The sequence below is a fragment of the Electrona antarctica genome, assembly GCF_951216825.1.
Source record: "Electrona antarctica genome assembly, chromosome: 19".
Taxonomy (NCBI): Eukaryota; Metazoa; Chordata; class Actinopteri; order Myctophiformes; family Myctophidae; genus Electrona; species Electrona antarctica.
This window is the reverse complement of record NC_136800.1, coordinates 39,087,499-39,109,998: the sequence shown is the minus strand read 5'-3', so window position 1 is coordinate 39,109,998 and position 22,500 is coordinate 39,087,499. Positions and strand designations below refer to the sequence as shown.

The following is a 22,500-nucleotide window of genomic DNA, read 5'->3' as shown; positions in this document are numbered from 1 at the left end:
ATTCCCAATGCATTTTTCCCATAGACATTTCAAAAAATATTTATTTAAAGACGGTTACGCCGCGGACAAAGCCAACTCGAGTCGTGACAACTCATGACAATAAACACAATATTTTGGACCAAACAAATAATTACAAAGAAGAAAAACAATAAAAAAAAGTGTTGTAACCTGCCTCACGACAAGAGTTGGCTTTGTCCGCGGCGTAAACGCCTTTAAATACTTCTTGAAATGTCTATGAGGAAAATGAACGGAGAATCATTTCCTGGGCCCTGGTAGGGGGCGGGACTGTGACGCTCTATAAACTAAGTTGATAAGTGGTTACTCTCCCCTGAAAGTTTGCAACCCACCTGTTGTGAGCTTGTAGAAAAGTGATGATAAAAAAGGAACGGTTTTGGACATACAAAGTTTCCACGTGACAGTATCAACATCCTGATATGCATGTGTTAAATTCACAGTGGCAACAAATTAATTCAAACTACTGGAACAACTGAGATGCCTTGTAGTTACAGTACATACACGCACACTTTCTCATCTGGTCTGCAGGAAAGTATAAGAATTGACATCTGTCTCTCTTTCTCTATGCCAGCACATAACTAGATTGACCAAGCCGTGTATGTCTCTATAGTGTGTGTGTGTGTGTGTGTGTGTGTGTGTGTGTGTGTGTGTGTGTGTGTGTGTGTGTGTGTGTGTGTTAAGTAGCTGCAATGATTGAAGGCAGATCGATTATACTCAGCACAGCAAAGCTCTTGGCTAGACAGGGGGACGCGGGCAGGGGGGGGGGGGGGGGGGGGGGGCTTAGGCGGAGCCCTTGCAGGCTCGCTGAGTGTTTGTGTATGTCAACACACGCATACATAAGTAAGTAAGTATAAGTAAACTGAGCGTGCACGTGTGTATGTGCATGAGTAAATAAGTACGTACGTAAGTAGGCGTCCCCTTGTGTGTGTGCGTGTAAAAAGGGGCCATTTCAGGGTCTCTGAAGGAGTCTAAAGTAGGATTCAAATATGGCCAGTTTGGGCGACATGCCCAAAATATGCACACTAGGGCTAAAGTGGTTTAATCGTAGAAGATTACACATTTTTTGTACAAAAAAAATGAAAAACATATTTGGACATAGGCAATGGAAAAAACAACCCGTGTTCCAATGGACCCAATGTAGTTATCATTTAGTCACAAGCTCTTGTTAATACGTTTCATTGTTATTACGAAAACCCACAGACTTAACTACTTTCAACCAGTTTCCCCAATTTTGGGGGAATTTCATTATAGCTGGAAATCTGATATATTGATTTTCAAATCGTTTCCAAATGAGATAAAAATAGCTAATTTGGAAATATCTCCAAACTCACAACAACACGTCGCATTGTGAGCTTGTGGATTAGCTATTTTGTGGCACACTGTCAACAACACTGACATTATAAAAAAAAAAAAAAAACATGAAATATGACGACGATTTTGAATAATGTTTAATTTGTTTTAACACAAATCTTCTGCTCTGAAGGGTACTTTTTTGGAGGGTATTTGAACTGGGGACCCCCCAAGATAATGATATTTGAACTGGGGACGCCCCCCACCCTGATAAGCACTTGGAATCTAGGAGTTGAGTCTTTCAATTTTGTTTGACTGGGTTCTACACAGATACATTTTGTGAAAATAGCTATTTTCACGTTTCACTTTCCACTTCTAATCCTAACCTTTTTTGACAATGTTTGACCAGTTTGGATAGTATAGTTTGCACGTTACTTTTGATGCAGTAATGTTCTTCTTTTTCTTTACTTAGTGTCCTTAAATTGTCACTTCACGGTCATCCACCCCTCAAAAATCACAGGTTGAGAACTTAGAGTATATTAATAGAGACGGCACCCTTAGGAAACCCTGAGGCAAAATGGACATAGTGGCCGAATTTGGTATTGCAGCTCGAGCCAGCGCTGGTCCGTTGACTATCATTGCGCACGTTCATGTTATTGGGGCAATGACACGTGAACGCTGTTTCATACGTGAACGCGTGCAATAATAGTCAACGGCCAGCGCGTTCACGATTTGGTCCAATCCATCCCAGAATGCACTCTGTTCCTACCCGGAAGGAGGAGTGAAATCGCCTCATGCGCTTTTGAGCAACTTCATGCAAGTGGATGGGAGGAGAAATCCGGTGCAGTCTCTATTAATATATACTCTAACGTTGAGAACCACTGCTGTACTTATACACAACTCTGGGTAGAATGATAAAGGTTCTGCAGAGCTTACGTTCCTTGTGGTTCTGATCAAACGGTTGATGAGCTGTAAAGCACATAGACAGGTGAAGATGATCATGTTAGTTAATAGTTCTTAATGTCCTCACCTGTAGGTACGTCACCTCACTCCTCAGAGACTCACACTCCTCGGTTAACACACACCTGGAGAGACAGACAGACAGACAGACAGACAGACAGACAGACAGACAGACAGACAGACAGACAGACAGACAGACAGACAGACAGACAGACAGACAGACAGACAGACAGACAGACAGACAGACAGGGGAGAGAGTGACAGCAGTGGGGGTTTATCATCTGTGCTCCAGTTGTTTCCATTTAACAACGCGTAATGTGCCAACAAGAAACAACAACCAAAATATATCTTCAAATGGAAACTGTGTATTTGACAGCTATAACACACCCGCACACACGCACACCAGGCATGCACTGTTACCTCTTCCAAAAGCTCTGGCAGTTTTGTAATATAGCTGTTGGCAGTTTGGTTGCCAGCCATTTAGGCAGCAGGTTAACCACTTAGACCCTCTGTTCTCAGTCAAACAGACCTGAGTTTCATGATTTTCGTGATGTGAGCTTCGGCTATTTGGGATCTACATTCAGTAGATCTCGTGATCTTTTGTGGTCAGATGAAATTTCCTGGGGTTTATTAGGACTATAGTAAATAATGAAAAGAGAAATCACTATAAAATGTTTTAAAAAAATACATATTTAGCCCCATGCTCGAATGCCCCCACCCCCCTGTCAAAAACAGCTAAAATCCCTAAAACTAAAGAAAGCAGCAAATGAAAAAAATATAACACTCATCTTTTAGTTTCTCTAATAACATCCTAAAACATGAACCTTGGTTGAAAAAAACTAAAGTTGTCCTTTAAGGTTCCCTCTTAGTAGAAAATAACACAACATGAAAGCCAGTGGAATGTTTTAACAGTAACAATGGACATCTGGTACATCTGCCATCATTCCCTGTCTTCTCCCTCTCATACATAAACCACTTTCCTTGACCATGCTTTCCCAATGTTCCGATCTACAAAGCTCACAACGTGTACACCAGAAGGAGTTCAACAAAGCACGTTCAAACCAGATTCGGCTCAAACAAAAGGGTTAAATTAATTTTGCTCCTATGCCACTAAAAAACGTGGAATGCCCTACGAACAGCCATTAAGAAATGTGAATCCCTAGACTCCTTCAAAACCGCTCTCAACGGGCGGCTGTAATTCGAAACTGCAATTCGAAAGTCCCCCCCTCCCAATCTTTCCACACTGTACACGTTTATCCCCCCTTTTTTCTGTATTTAACTGTATATATATATATATATATATATATATATATATATATATATATATATGATGATTTCCATTTTTTCTTTCATATAAGTGTATATTTGTATGTCTTTAAATGTTCTGATGAATGGAAAATGGATGACCCTGATGCAAACAAGTCTTAGTGCGTTTTCTGGTTTTATCATCGTAGCAGATTTTGTATTGACCTTTACTTTCGTTTTAACTGTACCCATTCTACAAACATTTGGCAAAAATACATGAATATTCGGTAGAAATAGCCGATCTACATGCTCACAAAGCACTGCGTTGTGAGTTACGCATTAAACAGTAACTGCCTGGTGCAATTATATAGTGCCTTTATCCAGAGCGATTCACATTGTACATTACAGTCCCCCATTCACACGCACATTCAGAGTGTGAATAGCAGAAAGAGAACCATGCATGCATGCAAGGCACCAATTAACCTGCTCAGCGGGAGCAGCTACAGGGGTTCAGTGTCTTGCTCACTTTGATACTACAAGTAAGACGCGCGAACGCGGGAAGCGAACGCAGCTCGTAAATTGCAAAAACAACAATTAGAATAAATTACGTAATCTCTTTTTTTTGTGTTTTTTAAAAAAAAATTAAGTTAAGTTTTTTTTAAGTTTTTCCTTTTAAAGTTTTTCCTTTAAGTTTTTTTTTAAGTTAAGTTTTTTTCAAGTTTTTCCTTTTAAAGTTTTTCCTTTTTAAGTTTTTTTTTTAAGTTAAGTTTTTTTTTAAGTTAAGTTTTTTGTGTGTGTGTGTGTGTGTGCGTGCGTGTGTGTGTGTGTGTGTGTGTGCGTGCATGTGTGTGTGTGTTTTTGTGTGTGATACAGCTGCGCCCTCTGGTGGTGGGCGGGTGGTGTTACAGCGTGACAGACACACACACAGACAGACATGATCTGCTGGGTCTCATAGTAAATGCTCACTGCGTTCGCAATCACTGCGTTCGCAATTACTAACCCAGGAGGAGCCGCTGATCGTGGAACATTCTGATTCCTACTGTAAGTATAGCCACTCTACTGAGTCACTGCCGCCTTGCCGTGTAGCAAGCTTTTAGATCGGCTTTTTTAAGAGATTTGAGGTATAGAGGGGTAGGACCTGGGGCATCGGTATAGAGGTATAGAGGGGTAGAGGGGTAGGACCCGGGGCATCGGTATAGAGGTATAGAGGGGTAGGACCCGGGGCATCGGTATAGAGGTATAGAGGGGTAGGACCCGGGGCATCGGTCTAGAGGTATAGAGGGGTAGGACCCGGGGCATCGGTCAACAAAGTAGGCCTACATTGTCTCTGTCGGGTGGAAACCTCATATGTCCAAAAGTGTTACTTTTCAGGATTCAAATTTTGAAAAATAGCTAAATATGTTTGTTACTAGCGCATTCATTTTGGACAGAGAAGACAGACATGCTATTCGAGGTGTAGACCTCTATAGTATGTAGTTATGTCGTCGGGCAGAAAGCTCTTATCTCCATATTTTAAAGGTATATTCAGTGATTTGACTTAATCTAAATATCACTTATTTTTTCTTTTTTTCTGGATAATCCTCCCTACTATAGAGTGTGCTGACCATATAAGGAGTTCCTCCCTGTTCCCAGTGAGCCCCTGGGGTCAAAAAACCCTAGTTTCAGTTTTGGTGGCGGGTGGCAAAGCCTTCATCCAATCAGGATGAGAGGGGCCTTCCTCCAATCATGATCGAGTGGGGGCGGGCCTTGGTGCACATGCTGTTGGCCTGTTGCACTTCCCCCCACTGTAGAGCGTGCATGTGCACATTTTGTTACCGGGGCGGACTGGGTGGTTTTCCAAATCACTCAAATCACTGAATGCTCCTTTAACTTTTTGTGTTTTACCGCCCTACTCGATCCGATCAAGTATGTAGTATGATCAGGTTGATCATACTAACAACATCACACAAAAGTGTCAAAAACACAGTAGCAGATCCACAAGCTGAAAATGCAGTGCGAAGTGACGTGTTTTGAGCTTGTACCGGTAGATCTGCTATATTTGCCGTTTTTGAATTTGAATCCTGAAAAGTAACAGTTTTGGACATAACTGCGTTGTTAGGCTGGTGCACTTTGTTTGCAAAATAACAAGCGTTACTTTCTGGACGCCCAATGCACCCAAAGGGCTTTGGTACATCTATGTATGTAGATCTGGCTCGGAGTCTCAAAAATATCATAATGAAGGTTTCCAGTCAGCACAGCATGCTGGAATTTGTTTCAGAGAAGTACAAAAGCTAGCCAAGTCCCTGGGCAAGGTTGAAATACGCCTAGCTTGCAAATATCTCGCACCTGTTGTTTGTGCATGATTGTCTCTGTGCATGGCAACACATTTGTTTTACACAATTCTCCAATTTGTGGAGTGTCAGGAGGGAACACAAACTAAGATATTGCTTGTTTAGATATTACTCTTACACAACACATATTTTAAAATTGGTTTTCCAAAGTAATAACAGAAGTATTGAGCCATAGCACACCATATTAATACATCTACTGTACAGCTCCTTATATTTCTGTTATGCTTTCGAGATGGGACTGTGTACACCTTTGATACAGTATAAATCACTGGCTCCCAAACATTGTAGTCTCCCCGGGACTCAAACTAGTGGAAATAGACAAAAAGTGGCAACAATTATTGTCAGAAAAGCCAAGATCTACAAGCTAATGTGTTGCGTTGTAACCATTTTCATTACATCTGTTGAAAAATGTTTGAAATAAATGTTAACTTCTGAAAATGTTTAATTTATTATTTAAATTTGCAAAAAAAACAAAACAAAAAAACAAATCGAAAGGTAAACAACAAAAGTGATATTTACTTTTGAGTTCTGACCCATACAAATGGGAAGATTGGGAGTGAGGCTGCAGTGTTGGGAAATACTGGTATAACATATTTACGTGAGTTGTCCGTCGTGTATTTCACCTCAGAAGGTGTACAGTGTCCTGGTCATGTGATGCATGGGTATTCTTTGTGTTTGTACAGTGTCCTGGTCATGTGATGCATGAGTATTCTTTGTGTTTGTAGTGTCCTGGTCATGTGATGCATGAGTATTCTTTGTGTTTGTAGTGTTCTGGTCATGTGATGCATGGGTATTCTTTGTGTTTGTAGTGTCCTGGTCATGTGATGCATGAGTATTCTTTGTGTTTGTAGTGTTCTGGTCATGTGATGCATGGGTATTCTTTGTGTTTGTACAGTGTCCTGGTCATGTGATGCATGGGTATTCTTTGTGTTTGTAGTGTCCTGGTCATGTGATGCATGAGTATTCTTTGTGTTTGTAGTGTTCTGGTCATGTGATGCATGGGTATTCTTTGTGTTTGTACAGTGTCCTGGTCATGTGATGCATGGGTATTCTTTGTGTTTGTAGTGTCCTGGTCATGTGATGCATGAGTATTCTTTGTGTTTGTAGTGTCCTGGTCATGTGATGCATGAGTATTCTTTGTGTTTGTACAGTGTCCTGGTCATGTGATGCATGGGTATTCTTTGTGTTTGTACAGTGTCCTGGTCATGTGATGCATGGGCATTCTTTGTGTTTGTACAGTGTCCTGGTCATGTGATGCATGGGTATTCTTTGTGTTTGTACAGTGTCCTGGTCATGTGATGCATGGGTATTCTTTGTGTTTGTACAGTGTCCTGGTCATGTGATGCATGAGTATTCTTTGTGTTTGTAGTGTCCTGGTCATGTGATGCATGGGTATTCTTTGTGTTTGTACAGTGTCCTGGTCATGTGATGCATGGGTATTCTTTGTGTTTGTACAGTGTCCTGGTCATGTGATGCATGAGTATTCTTTGTGTTTGTACAGTGTCCTGGTCATGTGATGCATGGGTATTCTTTGTGTTTGTACAGTGTCCTGGTCATGTGATGCATGAGTATTCTTTGTGTTTGTACAGTGTCCTGGTCATGTGATGCATGGGTATTCTTTGTGTTTGTACAGTGTCCTGGTCATGTGATGCATGAGTATTCTTTGTGTTTGTAGTGTCCTGGTCATGTGATGCATGGGTATTCTTTGTGTTTATAGTGTTCTGGTCACGTGATGCATGAGTATTCTTTGTGTTTGTAGTGTCCTGGTCATGTGATGCATGAGTATTCTTTGTGTTTGTAGTGTCCTGGTCATGTGATGCATGAGTATTCTTTGTGTTTGTAGTGTCCTGGTCATGTGATGCATGAGTATTCTTTGTGTTTGTAGTGTCCTGGTCATGTGATGCATGAGTATTCTTTGTGTTTGTAGTGTCCTGGTCATGTGATGCATGAGTATTCTTTGTGTTTGTAGTGTCCTGGTCATGTGATGCATGGGTATTCTTTGTGTTTGTAGTGTCCTGGTCATGTGATGCATGGGTATTCTTTGTTTTTGTACAGTGTCCTGGTCATGTCTCAAGATGCTTCCTGGTACTCACTTGAGGTGTGCCACCACTTGGTCTATGTCAGTGACATTCAGCTTGTCTCTCACAGCCTCGATGTCATCATGACTGGACCCAACTGAGCAATGAGAGCTGGGTCTGAGGAGAGGAGAGGAGATTCACATTTAAGTCATGTCGAATTAGACAGTTGGGTGAAGTTCAGATAATACGAGATGGCTTCCCCCTGTTCCCTATAGTTCTAAAGAGAGCATAGAGTGGTGTTACTGACCTGGGGTCTGTAGTAGGGCTTCTGCATGTATATGAGTCACTGTGGCTGGTAGGGCGACTCAGGGCATAGTTCACCACGTCTGCTTTATACTGTAACAAGACCTCTTCATCATCCCTAAGGAAGAGGAGGGAGAGGGAGAGAGAGAGACATACAGACAGACAGACAGCACACTTGAGGTTTGATGATACACTGATAGAAGTTGGTGAAATTAATTGTGTGTGTGTGTGTGTGTGTGTGTGTGTGTGTGTGTGTGTGTGTGTGTGTGTGTGTGTGTGTGTACGCACTACGCACGCACGTGCTTGCACGCGCGCGTGCGTGGACACACACACACACGTGTATGCTAACAGGGACGGAAACAGTGACTACATTGTTTTTTATGGGTAATCAGCTCAGAGTTGCTCCAAGCCAAATGAGTATAGCCTGTGGTAACACACACACACACACACGCACGCACACACACGCACAACACATGCACACACTTAATGCCACTAGAGAATTTAAATGTTCTAGTTCAACACTCTTCAGCAGATCTCTCAATCAGCCTACAGGCTTGGAAAATATGGACTTAATGACACTCATTTAGTCTTAACTGGATTGATTGATTACAATTCCTCTGCTATTATTATTATTAAGTATGAAACAGTTTACTCTATACTATAATTAAACTAGGCATTAAAGGTCAAGGGCTCTTTGTTAAGCCCTTAAATGCAATGACAGTCATTCTGTTGTGTCAAGCTGCTGTGCACATACAGTACCTTAACCATTCCCTCTTAGCGGTCCAATTCCTTAACGGTTCCCTTTAATGAATACTATTATCTTTAAAAATATCTATTAGATGTTGTCCTTCATTGAAATTTTGTATAAACACAGATTCAATCTTACATACAGTATTCCATATACATTGTTGTAGTGGTTCTCAGAGGTAAATGGTGCATTTATATAGCGCCTTTATGCCAAGGCGCTTTACAGAGATTGTGCATTACATTCACACACCGATGCCGGAGGAAACCATGCAAGGCACCAACCTGCACACCGGGAGCAATTAGGGGTTCAGAGTCTTGCTCAAGGACACTTCGACACTAACTCTGGGGGAGGCTGGGAGCCAGGGTTCGAACTGGGAACCTTGCTGGTATTCAAACCGCCGACCCACGGATCATTGGTCGAGCTGCTCTACCTCCTGAGCCACAGCCGCCTTATTGCAATTGCAATAGCAGACGTGAAGTCCACAAATACCAGCTCTGACAGTGTGATAAACCTGGTTCCAAATGTGATGGAACCGATTCCTGTTCTTCAATGTTGGATCCGGTCCAACTCCGGTTCGGATCCCTGCCCTATACTGGAAAACTGGGTTTTTAAAGTAAACAGTGGCAATTTCACAGGTTCTGGCACAGCACTGTCTCCCTTTGGTCTTTACAGACCTCTCTTTGTTGGCTGCTAACAGATCACTCACACACACAATAAAGCAAAGTGTGAGTGTGGGAGCGTGTACGTTTATGGGTGTGTGTGTTCAATGGTGGGGGGTCAAAGACCACACAGGTGGAGAAGAAGAGGGGGTGGTCCGAATGACCACACTGGCACCCCACACATGTACACACACGCGCGCACGTGCACGCTTGCACACACGCAAGCACCCACCCACACTTAAAATGGACATGTGTCGGGAATGCTTGTACAAATACTAAAGTGGCGCACTGGATAGAAAGATCTTGATAGATGAATCCTGAAAGTGTAAAAAGTGGCCCTTATGGATACATTCTTTACCCTTTCATAGACAAACTAACACTCTAAGAGCCGGGCTACACTGGAGACGGAAGCAGCTAGGTGGCTACACTGGAGACGGAAGCAGCTAGGTGGCTACACTGGAGACGGAAGCAGCTAGGTGGCTACACTGGAGACGGAAGCAGCTAGGTGGCTACACTGGAGACGGAAGCAGCTAGGTGGCTGCACCGACAATTTGTCCATTCCACGGGGAGTTCCGTATTTACTGTTTTTTTCCTCTGAAGGCGAGGGGCTGCATAACCCCTGCGGACGCCGGACACACGAAAAAATAGAGCACTTTCGTAAAAAAAAAGAGATTCACGCGCGGAGCACAACCTGCACACCGGTGTAGTTGGGTTCCATTGATTATAGTGGCAGACACTGTGCCGTTGCGGACTCCTGTGGAGTAGCCCGGCCGTAACACTGTTTAGTTATTCAAAGACAGTTTCCATATTAGCACGACATGTAGTCCTCCCAGGCCTTTATCATGCTTATGCTTGTCTGAATGAATGAGATTAATAATGATTGCGCACACACACACACACACACTTTCTGACATGTCTGAAAGAGAGAGAGAGAGGGGAGAGAGAGAAACCGGATGCTGGAACCGTGGAACGATATGGAAGAGGAAATGTGATCAGTTTGTCCCTGAAAGCCATTCGCATTCGTTTACAGTTGAGTTATAAAAATGTCTGGGTTTCCGAGGCTACAGTTGAGCACACACACGCACGCACGCACGCACGCACGCACGCACGCACGCACGCACGCACGCACGCACGCACCTTAAAAGATGGAAAGTGGTTTTGCTGCTAGCTGGCAGTCATTTGTGAAGCACTGATACTGTTTGTGTCTGCTGTTTGTCTGTTGCTGTCAGGTCAGGGACAATAAGCTGAGTTTCCACTCAGTACAATTATTTGAGTATTGTACTACTGACCTCATCAAACCTTGGATAGCCATACATGGATCATCATTGCATATATGGAGCTGGCCAGCAACTCTACATCTGACCTCAAACCCTTAGATCTCCATACTGTAAATGGTAAATGGTGCATTTATATAGCCTTTATCCAAGGCGCTTTACATAGATTGTGCATTACATTCACCCATTCACACACACATGCATACACCGATTGCAGCGGAAGCCATGCAAGGTACCAACCAGCACATCGGGAGCAATTTGGGGTTCAGTGTCTTGCCCAAGGACACTTCGACATGTAGACAGGAGGAGCCGGGATTCGAACCGCCGACCCATGGATCATTGGACAACCTGCTCTACCTCCTGAGCCACAGCCGCCCACTGTATATGGAGCTGACCTATTCTGACATTCCATATGTTGATCCTTCCTCTTCGATGTCTCCCTTTTGACTGATACCTGATGCCTATTCAACAGGTCCGAACATTAAGACCCACCTGGGCCGGTGGGTCCTCATCAAACCCTGTACACTAGCTCAAGACACTGCCCCCGCTGCCACCCTTAGATCTGTTCTGACATTCCATATGTTGATCTGACCTCATCAAACCCTGTACACTCAAGACACGCTCCATATATGGCCAGTACAGAATTAATTCGATATTTTGATCTGACCCCCCATGACAAAGCGCCAGCCCAGCAGTCTGCCGTGACCCAGGCTGGTGCGTGCACGCGACCTCAACCTTTTGGGGAGGTTCGCTTCTCGCCCTTAAGGCGTCTTACTGGTGTTATATTAAATTATACTTTATTAGCCAACCATGGCCGGTAGAACACGACAGAAAATACAGCAACACATAAACATAACATTACATACGTACCGGTATACAAACAATATGCCGTTTGAAACGGCATAAGTGCCTTTGCCAAACTCTCCATGTGTCCATTTACTAGTAAACCTCATTTAAAGTGTTTAGCATAAACAGCTAATTATTAGCTGGAAAGCCACAACACAATTGTGGCATTTCAGAACTGTGGCGTACATGTCAAAGACAGGAAGTCAGCAAATCAGCCCAACAATGAATGGTTCATTCACGTAAATTAGAATAATAAATCTTGAATTGAGCTTTTCCTTTTTCTTTTGTATTGTTTTGAAGCAGGAACAAAAGCGGTGAAATGTGAAAGGGGCAACATTCCTGGAAGAAGCCAGCCGGTTGCCGGGATAGCATCTTCTAGCACGTCATATACAAGCATACATACACATGCGGCGTGCGCACACAGCCACACACAACCATTATTACGCACATCCACGTCTGTTCTGGTTAAGAGACAAAAACACTCCTGCACGTCACCAACTAACTCGCGTTTCAAGGACTTTATAAGCAACAGTGATGTTTAGAGCATCGTTTCTTAAAGCGGCGTCTGGGGACCCCACTTTGGTTCCAGGGGGTCCCCAGCTAAATGTATTAATATAGCATCACAACCCCTTTAACCACTTTAACCATACTTTGACTATTCAAAAACAGCCGATCTACAAGCTCACAGCAATGGAATGAATCACTTAAATATAATCTAATTGTTTCTCATACAATATATTACTATTCTTAATTAAAAAAAAATTGAAGAGAATATAGAATGAGATATAGACTGAAGCATCACTTTAGTTCACGCACGGCAGAGGAGTCACAGTTGTCAGCATAATTCAGGGAGCATCTTAAGAGTGGAGCCATTCATTTAACTGTATTCCACTTGTTGTAATAAATAAATAAGTTACTTAAATCTACTTTTGACGTGAGTGTTCCTGACTGAACCTAATGTATGTTACAAGACAGCCTTTCGGCCCCATTTGAACTGCCCACACATTTTATTTATTACATTTTATACTTTTTGACATGACGTCATAGATGGTGAACCGCAGTTAACCCCACACATTCCAAAGGTTACACGTTTACAAAAAAAAAAGGTCCAAATGCCCATCCCTACTTGGAAGAGCAGTAGACCCAGTTTCGAATCCCAGGTAGAACACAAAAGGTAGGAATTGCAGCTGGGTTATTGACTGTCGCCGCTCACGGTTACAAATGCTTAAATAAACACGGAGGATTCACGGTGCACCCTGCAGAGGAATGCGTGAATGTATTCTCTTGTTCCATCATTGTTCTTGTTGGCCTAGAGTTCTCCAGACGGGTTTGTGACACGTCTATGGCTCCAAATCTTTGTTCCCCTAATTTGCTGCCCATTTGTAACTGACCAGGGAGCACTATACAGCCTTTTATGAGCCTCTTTGTTTTGGGGGGGTGATGGTGACGCACGGGGCGTGGCGACCAGGTCGCGACCCAGCATCTCGTCTCTTAATGGCAGCCCCAAACGGCGGGGCCAAGTCTGGACTCCTCTTCAGTGTTGCCAGATTTTGTGAGAGAAACAAGCGTCCAGGTTTACGAAAACAAACTGAAAAGATGTGACTAGGCCACATGGTCACACACACAAGGTCCGCAGCTAAATTAAATGGCCAATCCACAAGCTCACAACGCGTCACAGTGTTATTTACCAAAAATCTTTGAGTGGAATATTTAGAAATTCTATCAACACAAATCTTGTATGGTCGTCCTTGGCACAGAATATTTTCAGATTGGGGTCCGTGTGGCCAAATACAAATTAATTTGGGGGTCCTAATTTGGCTTGACCGGAAAACCACTGGTTTAGAAGGAAGCCCAAATAAGCAACTACACTTTAGAATCAAGCCCAGAGAAACTGCAACCACTAATATTTACAAGCAACTTTACAGAAAAACAAGCCCAGAGTCACTTATAATAAGCAGATTTGGCAAAACCAGAAGAAGAAAAAAAAAAAAGATGGAGAAAAGATTCTTTCCATCTTAGAGATGGATGTGGGGATGAGGAGGGGGGTGGGTGGGTTTCCACGATGGTGTGGATTTCTACAGCTGGCTTCCACTCTGATTGTGGATGAACTCATTAAATTGATTAAATCCTATTACATAATGAACTTAGATCGGCTGCAGTGGAGCAATGAACAGGGAAATAATGGTCAATGCATATTGTGATTGTGTCGGCATGTGAATGCATGCACAGGCAAGCGTTTGTGCACGTGCAAGCCGTACGTGTGTGTGTGTGTGTGTGTGTGTGTGTGTGTGTGTGTGTGTGTGTGTGTGTGTGTGTGTGTGTGTGTGTGTGCGTGCGTGCGTGCGTGCGTGCGTGCGTGTGTCCAGACTCCATACCTCCCCTCCCTGGCAGCTCTCTCTCTCACATCCTGCAGTAACATGCAGATCTCGGCCTTCAGTAGTTCTCTGACCACGGGGGGGTCCGCCAGAGGAGGCTTCCGTCCGCGGTCACCGGCCTGCTGCATCCCCCGCCAGATCTCTCGCCACATCTCCGCCTGTGGGATCAACGACAGACCTATCGAGGTTGGTCAAGGCAGTGGTTCTCAAAGTGGGGGTCCAGGGTCCCTCAGGGTTCCTTGGGGGGGGTTCCAAATGGGCCCTTATGAGTCCGTAATTCTAAGAACGAGTGTACAAATGGAACCATTTGATTCCATTTGTACACTCTCTGCAAGTAAGGTTTCATTTGGTTACTAACTAGCCTGGGATCAATACCATTTCCGGGTTTGTGATCCGGTCGGAGCGGAAATAACGTTACATCATCACGTGACCAGAACCAACGACCAGATGGTTCTGGACCAAAATGATTCCCCCATTTTAAAATGTTTAGTTTGGTATAATTGTTTTGTTTCTTTTGGTATAATAATCATCCATTTTCTATTTAACTCGTAGCGAGCCTGATTGGGCGGGAACCCAATATGCTTTAGCTATTGAAAAATAGCAGATCTACAAGCTATGAGCTTGTAGGTCTGCTATTTTTGAAAAATCGAAGAACGACTGACATAGAAACATAGCTTTTTCAGAAAACTGTCAGGATGTAGAAGACATTTTTAGAATCTGATCTCAGATCAAAATGGGTTAACTAATTGATTCGCATTATGTGGGGAACAAAAACAACGTGACGCTAACTGGAGCCAATCTAACTTTAAATCACTGTAGCTGCATGCATGAGGACTATCTGGCACAGCACGGCTGATGATGCACAAAAACTAATTTCACCCACTTTTTTACTTACTACGTTTTGATTGATTGATTGAAAAATGTATTAACAGTTTGCAGAATTACAGTACATTTCAAGCACAAACTCAATACAAAGGCTGTTAACTGTGAGTGGACGACCCAATTAAGCATTACACTTGTTTCCAATAGGGTCCACCATGTTCAAATCATCAAAAACATTTAGAGACGTACAAATAGACACTTCTATATAGACAAAGGACAGAACAGGAATTCATCATAAAGGAGGTAAAAAGGGAAAAGAAACATATACAGTGAGGGAAAAAAAGGGGTGGGCGGTGGGGGGGATTCACGTTCAGCTCCGTTAATTTGTTTATTTTCCTTGGAGGAGCTGCGTTGGGTCCCCAAGTCGGCTCCGTGGCCGTACCTTGAGTTGGCTGTGTGGCCGTGACCGTAAAACTGTGATGTGTCAATAAAGTTGATTCTGATTCTCCCTTTATGAAGCAGGACATATCCCACTACCAGAATCAGAATAGGGTCGACATGGTGTCTGGTTGCCAGGATCGAGCTTACCAGCACTCCACTTGCCTCCACACTTCCACAGACTATTCATAAGTACTCTGCCTTGGGTCCAGGCATATTATCCCGCCCTCAAAAGTCTTCACATATTGTACAGTTAATATAACACACATTATTCAGGCTAATTTCAGCCACCTCTTTTGCCCATTAGGACCACTCTACGCAACGTCAAACAGCGACGTGCAGCTGTTGTAACATCATTCTACAGGCCACAGGTTTTGCAGCCGGTCGAGCTTCTAGTTGTTATGTCTCAGACTCGACCATTGAGTGAAAACAAATCACGGAAAAAAAGTTATTCTGGGGAGCCCCTGGTTGTCCCTAGTACGATTCCAGACCAGTCCAGCAATGTGTGTCCCTGAGTAAGACCCTTAACCCCTAATTGCTCCCCGGGCGCCAGCTCTCTGAGCAAATGGCTGTTCATATGCTCCTAATTGTCTTTCGGACCACTGTTTTTTTCCCCCAGGGTTTGATGAGAACATGGGTGTGCGCAGTGCGGAGGCGGACGAGGCCATCAGCAGACTGCCAGCCATCAACAGGACGGTGCAGCAGGCGGTGCACGTTCTTATAGTTTTTTGCCTTGCCATATCTCTATTTTAGTGCCTTCCTCTGATTATGTTGTGCTTACCCCTTTTTCAACAAAGACAATTTTACGGAGGACAGTGTTTCAAAGGTTATTGCCTATCTTGCCTGTCCGCACGTTTAAACAGAGTTGGAAAAATGCCTGAATGGTGTCAGGGAAATCCATGGACTAGAAGGTATCTGCAATCAGTGTTCCTGCAGAGTATGCACAAACCCCACCGCATACATCTGTTTAAAACACTATCTCTAGAACACCCGCCATAACATCACGGCTCACTGGCAATGGAGGGGAGAAAAGTAAAGTACTACACGTACAAAAGTGTGGTAAAAAAAAAAGACGTGTGTGTGTGTGTGTGTGTGTGTGTGTGTGTGTGTGTGTGTGTGTGTGTGTGTGTGTGTGTGTGTGTGTGTGTGTGTTGGGGTTCTATAGAGTGAGGTGGACACCATGAACAGCTCCCCATCTGTTTGCTGCCAGTCATAACTCTGCTCTCACCTCTAACACTGAACTTCAAAGGAGGCTGCTGGAGGAAACTACTGTGTGTGTGTGTGTGTGCGTGCGTGCGTGCGTGCGTGCGTGCGTGCGTGCGTGTGGTGTGTGGTGTGTGTGTGTGTGTGTGTGTGTTATATCCCCAGTTCCCCCAAACGTTGTTTCCACTTGCCATTTAAAGTTTCTATCACACACAAACACGGGTGCATACAGACATACTCCACATTTCAAAGAGAGAGAGAGAGAGAGAGAGAGAGAGAGAGAGAGTGAGAGAGTGAGAGAGAGAGAACAGTATATCTGTCTGAACTGGGTCATTAAGTTGCTGTTATGTTTCTGTTTGTTAATTTATTGTCATTGTTACTGTATTGCTTGTTGTTCATTATTGTTGGGATGTTTGTTGTTGTCTCTGTGTGCGCAGAGAGTTGTCTCTGTGTGCACAATGTTGACTTTTGTTTTGTTGTATGTATGCTTTGGCAATGTAGAACATATTTATTATTTATCATGCCAATAAAGCCTTCTGAAATTGAAAATTGAGAGAGAGAGAGAGAGAGAGAGAGAGAGAGAGAGAGAGAGAGAGAGAGAGAGAGAGAGAGAGAGAGAGAGAGAGAGAGAGGGAGAGGGAGAGACACAAGGTCATCTTCACCCTCTGCTTGGTGTACTAATGGTGTTTATGTTACAGGCTTCACGGCTCACTGGCTAACGAGATGCGTGTTCCTCCTCCTACACACAGTAACGTCCTCCGTTTTAATTGAACTCAGAGAACGTACAAATGCATCCGAGTGGCCTGACTGCTGATCTCATCCAGGAACTATTCTATTTCAAGGGGTTGTTTACATCTGCCAGCACTCTTTAAAAGAAGGATCTTTCGTCATCTTTAGATGAAGATTGGAGTACAATTAAGCAATATTACACGAGAGGGTGTGGGTTAACGTGATTATTGCCACGACAGTGATGCAGTGAGGAACGAGACGAAGTTGAGTTCCGCAAGCATCACTGAAGTGGCAATAATCACGTTAAACCACACCCTCGAGTGTAATATTGCAATTATACAACAGTTACCCTTAAAACTAAGAAAATCGCTGAAAAAAAATATTTTTTTAATGACAGATCTAGTCACTACGACCACAAATGTCCCAAGAAACTAGCTAGCCTAGCCACCGAGTTTGCTAGCGCTCTGGGAGAACAGAGCAGCTGAATTCTTTGTTTTGATTAGGTGGTGAATGGTGCTGGTTTAACCCACGGCTAGAAGGCTGTTTCAACCAATCAGATTGCTTCCTCGAAACGACCTGTGGTATAATTGTCTTTAATTAACCCGTGTTCATATTCATTCATCGTAGTGTATGTGAAAACTATTGAATCTCATTTACATGAAGGTCTTTGTCATGAATATTAATCAGTTATTCAGAATATCTATGTGAATATTTATGTTGCTTTTGGGTTCTCACGTCACCCAAGAATGCTACGAATGGTACATGATAGAAATGTAGGACTTTAATGATCGGCCTATACGTGGGTCATGTACAAGAGGGGTTCTCAACGTTTTTGGCCGGGGACCCCCGGAAATGCTTTGGCAATGTCTCGGGACCCCCGCCCCGCCCCCTCCCGACCCCCAATATAAATTGACTGCTACAATAACCTTAAACCATTTTGGGCGGGAACCCCTTTTGGTGTTTTAAGCATTGTTATAATTTAGCTATTGAAAAATAGCAGATCTACAAGCTCATAGCGCGCCACCGAGTGGCGCGCTACGAGCTTGTAGGTCTGCTATTTAGCCTTTGAAAATAATTTGGGGACCCCCTAAAATAATTTGGCGACCCCCCCGAGGGGTCGCGACCCACGGGTTGAGAACCCCTGATGTACAAGAGGCAGGCTGGGCATTGTGTGAGGCACTTGGAGCTGGAGGCGAGCAACCTTACAGTACAGTAGTCAGGCAGCCGGGGTTATGGGGTGAGCAACCTTACACAGTAGTCAGGCAGCCGGGGTTATGGGGTGAGCAACCTTACACAGTAGTCAGGCAGCCGGGGTTATGGGGTGAGCAACCTTACACAGTAGTCAGGCAGCCGGGGTTATGGGGTGAGCAACCTTACACAGTAGTCAGGCAGCCGGGGTTATGGAGGCGAGCAACCTTACACAGTAGTCAGGCAGCCGGGGTTATGGGGTGAGCAACCTTACACAGTAGTCAGGCAGCCGGGGTTATGGGGTGAGCAACCTTACACAGTAGTCAGGCAGCCGGGGTTATGGGGTGAGCAACCTTACACAGTAGTCAGGCAGCCGGGGTTATGGGGTGAGCAACCTTACACAGTAGTCAGGCAGCCGGGGTTATGGGGTGGGACATTTGGTATAGTCTTTCTAATTGGCCTAAAATATTCACTTGCTCGCCGGCTGTCACTATTGGGCAATTGTTTTTATAGGGGTTTCTTGTGACCCTACCATTAACATCCTATGGCAGGCAAAAATGTCAAACTTTCCTTTTGCTTTAAGTACCGTGTAACATGTCAAACTAGGGGGTTTTCATGATTCTGAATCCATTCCAAGCATTAGTTTTGCACAAAATGCACTCCTTGGGCTAAAAACAGCCATAGCCGTCATGACAAATGTGATGAGGTCAGCACATTTTGGGCACATTTGGGCAAGTGGCCATGGCTGCTTTTAGCTGCATTATATCAGAAAGAAAGAAAGAAAGAAAGAAAGAAAGAAAGAAAGAAAGAAAGAAAGTTCAACAAGTGGTTTTAAAATCTCAATGTGAAAGACATAATGAAAGGAGTCCTGGCCATACAGTATGTCCCACCAAAGCCCATTTTAACCTAATCTACTCAGCAGGAATATGTTACCATAATAAGTAATGGATGGAACCTAGCTTCAAACCACATGGTCAGCCTGACAGAGAGCCAGCAGCACATGGAACAAAGAAGGGAGAGGGAGGCAGCTCATAGTGAGCGGGGATAGACCCTTGAGCCTGATCTATATGTCATCGTATGACGTGTCCCGTTTAACCCATTCAGACCGGACGTCGAAATTTTTAAAAAAAAATCTAAATCATGACAATTTTCTGAAAGATTTGAGGCACATTTTAGTGATTTTTCAAAAATAGCAGACCTACAAGTTCATAGCGCGCCACTCGGTGGCACGCTATGAGCTTGTAGATCTGCTATTTTTCAATAGCTAAATTATAACATAGTGTTTAAAACACCAAAAGGGGTTCCCGCCCAAAATGGGAAAAAATAAGAATAGTAGATCTGGCCTGGGCCATGGCTCAGTGGTCCAGGCACCTTGGCTGGTAATCCAGTCTGGCAGTGTGCCGCGGGTTCGACTCCCGATCCCGACGGCCTTTACTGCATGTCTTCCCCCCCCATCTCTCTACCCATTTCCTGTCAGCCTACTGTCTGTCCCTCCATAAAAAATATAAAATAAAAGGCGAAAGCCACAAAAAAAACAAACATACAAAACAAAAATAGTAGATCTACAAGCCCACAAGTAATTTCACTGCGGGGGACACCATTGTACGGAGGTGTATAAATGAGACATTACAAAGAACTGGCTCAGTGCCACAAGTACGCACAGATGACAGAGCACTTGGTCACAGTGAAGAAGTTATACAAGGTACTGTACACTACACATGTCATTTGGCAAATACCTGTACCATATGTTTGCCAGAGCCTGCGGGACAGTGACAGTACATCGTTGTTAGTATTAGTATTCCAGTTAGTGTTCCTCCATATTTTAACTTTTTTGTTTTTTGTAAATTAATTGTCCTACTTGATCATACTATACAGCTTCACACACAAAAAAATCAAAGGTAGCAGATCCACAAGCTTGAAACATGGTGCGAAGCCACACGTTTTGAGCTTGTAGATGTGCTACTGAAAAGTAACAGTTTTGGACATGTGAGGTTTCCACGCGACAGAGACCGCCCAAAAGGTAGATCGCGATCTACCAGTAGATCACAAAGGCTGTGCAGGTAGATCACATGACAAAGAATATTTAATTTAAATATATATTTTTTTGGCATCTGTTGACTTGATTGATTGACTGACATAAAAAAGGGCCTGTCAGCTCAAACCCATAATGCAATACTTTGTTTTCAAGAGTGTTGCTGTGCACAAATCTCGGTAGATTATAATTTAATGCCAGCGCCGCTATTCCAAAGCCATTTTCAGCAATGGTATTATTATGTTTTCATTGGGTAGATCTTGTTGAGCTGGTCATTTTGAAAGTAGCTCTCAAGTCAAAAAGTGTGGGCACCCCTGCCATACAGTATGTAGGTGAAACATAATTTCTTTGTATATTGTTTGGCTACAGTAGTAGCTCTCAAAGTGGGGTCCAGGGACCCTCAGGGTTCCTCGAGGGGGTTCTAAATGGACCCTTAGAGGTCTTTAACTCTGAGAACACTCTCAGAGTTTTGTATACTACTCCGAGTCCTTTAAATGAACAAGTTTGAGTGCACCTGGGCTACAGAATTATATTGTAATACATTGTAAACGCCCCCTTGGCAAGGGCGTTCATTTCTGACATTCTTGCCTGTAACAGAGCGTCTCTGAAACTGGCATGTACTGCAGTGAGACTGAGACATGGAGACGGGGACAGACAGAGACTTACAGTTGGAGGCCATCGATATTGTCCTTTTCTTTTTGCTGAGGTTTGCGTGATCTGCGCAAAAGGACAGTTAACCCATTTTGGGCGGGAACCCCTTTTGGTGTTTTAAACATTGTTATAATTTAGCTATTGAAAAATAGCAGATCTACAAGCTCATAGCGCGCCACCGAGTGGCGCGCTACGAGCTTGTAGGTCTGCTATTTTTGAAAAATCGTGAAAATATTTATTTCAGAAAACTGGAGGATTTAGAAGGATTTTTTTAAATTTTGAGGTCAGGCCTAAATGGGTCAAATGATAAGGGACAATATCGGTGGCACCCAACTGTATCCTGTGAGACTTGAAAGAACATGCCGATCGCTGCCTCTGAAGGGACCGTGGCACGGCGGACAAAGGAGACCTTGATGGAAGGAGGGATGTACTAGATCTACTGTTACCTCTCATCTGTGACCACTGAGGGAAGGAATTCATCACATGGCAGAGAGACACCGAGACAGAGCAGCAGCAACCGAGAGAGAGAGAGAGAGAGGAGGGGGGGGGGGGGGGGGGCTGGTTGGGTGGACTGAACTGAAGAGGAAGATAGCAGAATGATAGAGAGGAGAGAGTTGAATTCAGAGAGAAAATAAGCAAGAGACAGAGCAGAATAGATAATAGAAAGTGAAGGAGAGAGCTTACTGTAACTGAGAGAGAGAGAGAGAGAGAGAGAGAGAGAGAGAGAGAGAGAGAGAGAGAGAGAGAGAGAGAGAGAGAGAGAGAGAGAGATTGCATCCATTTCATATTTAATTGTCTCCAAGATTGTTTCTAAGATTGTTTTTACAACTTGATAAATTGTTTTTTTTATTGTCCCTGTAAACGTAGCCTACGTTAAGTATGTTTTCTCATGCCAATAAAGCTCCTTTGAATTTAAATTGACAGATAGACAGACAGACCGAGACAGAGAGACAAACAGAACAAAGAGAGAGTGAAGAAGAGAGAGAGCATCTCGTAACTGAGAGAGAAAGAGAGACCTATAGTAAAAGGCTCTATTAATACTGAGTATTTCACAGTGTAGTTGTAATAAGAGCAGGAAGCAGCGCTGGTCGTGGTCACAGCTGAATAATAAGGCCCTCTGTGCTTTTCTTTTCTCTGGACTTCACAAGCCTTCAGCCTACTGTAAGTCTTTCCTTCCGGCCGGGGGCCTTGAAAGTGATTTAGAATTAGTTGCACGTGGACGTCTCGTGCAGAAAATAGCCGATGCACAAGCTCACTGCGCGTCGCACTGCGACACGTCGTGAGCTTATAGATCGGCTATTTTCGCCACGAGACACAATGCACAACAACTCATTGCATAAATCAGGCTCTACAACCAGCCACTGTGCATTAGAG

The 22,500-nt window shown here is 43.6% G+C and overlaps 1 protein-coding gene across 4 annotated transcripts in view; it reads right to left on the bottom strand.

Annotated features, from left to right (window-relative positions):
- Nucleotides 1-22,500, bottom strand: part of ccdc24 (coiled-coil domain containing 24) — a 56,678-nt gene that overhangs the window by 5,337 nt on the left and 28,841 nt on the right. For 2 of the 4 annotated variants that reach the window (XM_079488693.1, XM_079488695.1), the window contains exons 3-6: nucleotides 14,064-14,221; nucleotides 8,166-8,279; nucleotides 7,934-8,035; nucleotides 2,336-2,390 (exon numbers count right to left, since the gene is read on the bottom strand). In XM_079488693.1, the coding sequence (XP_079344819.1) occupies nucleotides 2,336-2,390; nucleotides 7,934-8,035; nucleotides 8,166-8,279; nucleotides 14,064-14,221 (429 nt within the window). The remainder of the gene's footprint in view (nucleotides 1-2,335; nucleotides 2,391-7,933; nucleotides 8,036-8,165; nucleotides 8,280-14,063; nucleotides 14,222-22,500) is intronic. The other 2 variants (XR_013788382.1, XM_079488694.1) reach the window with 2 other exon arrangements.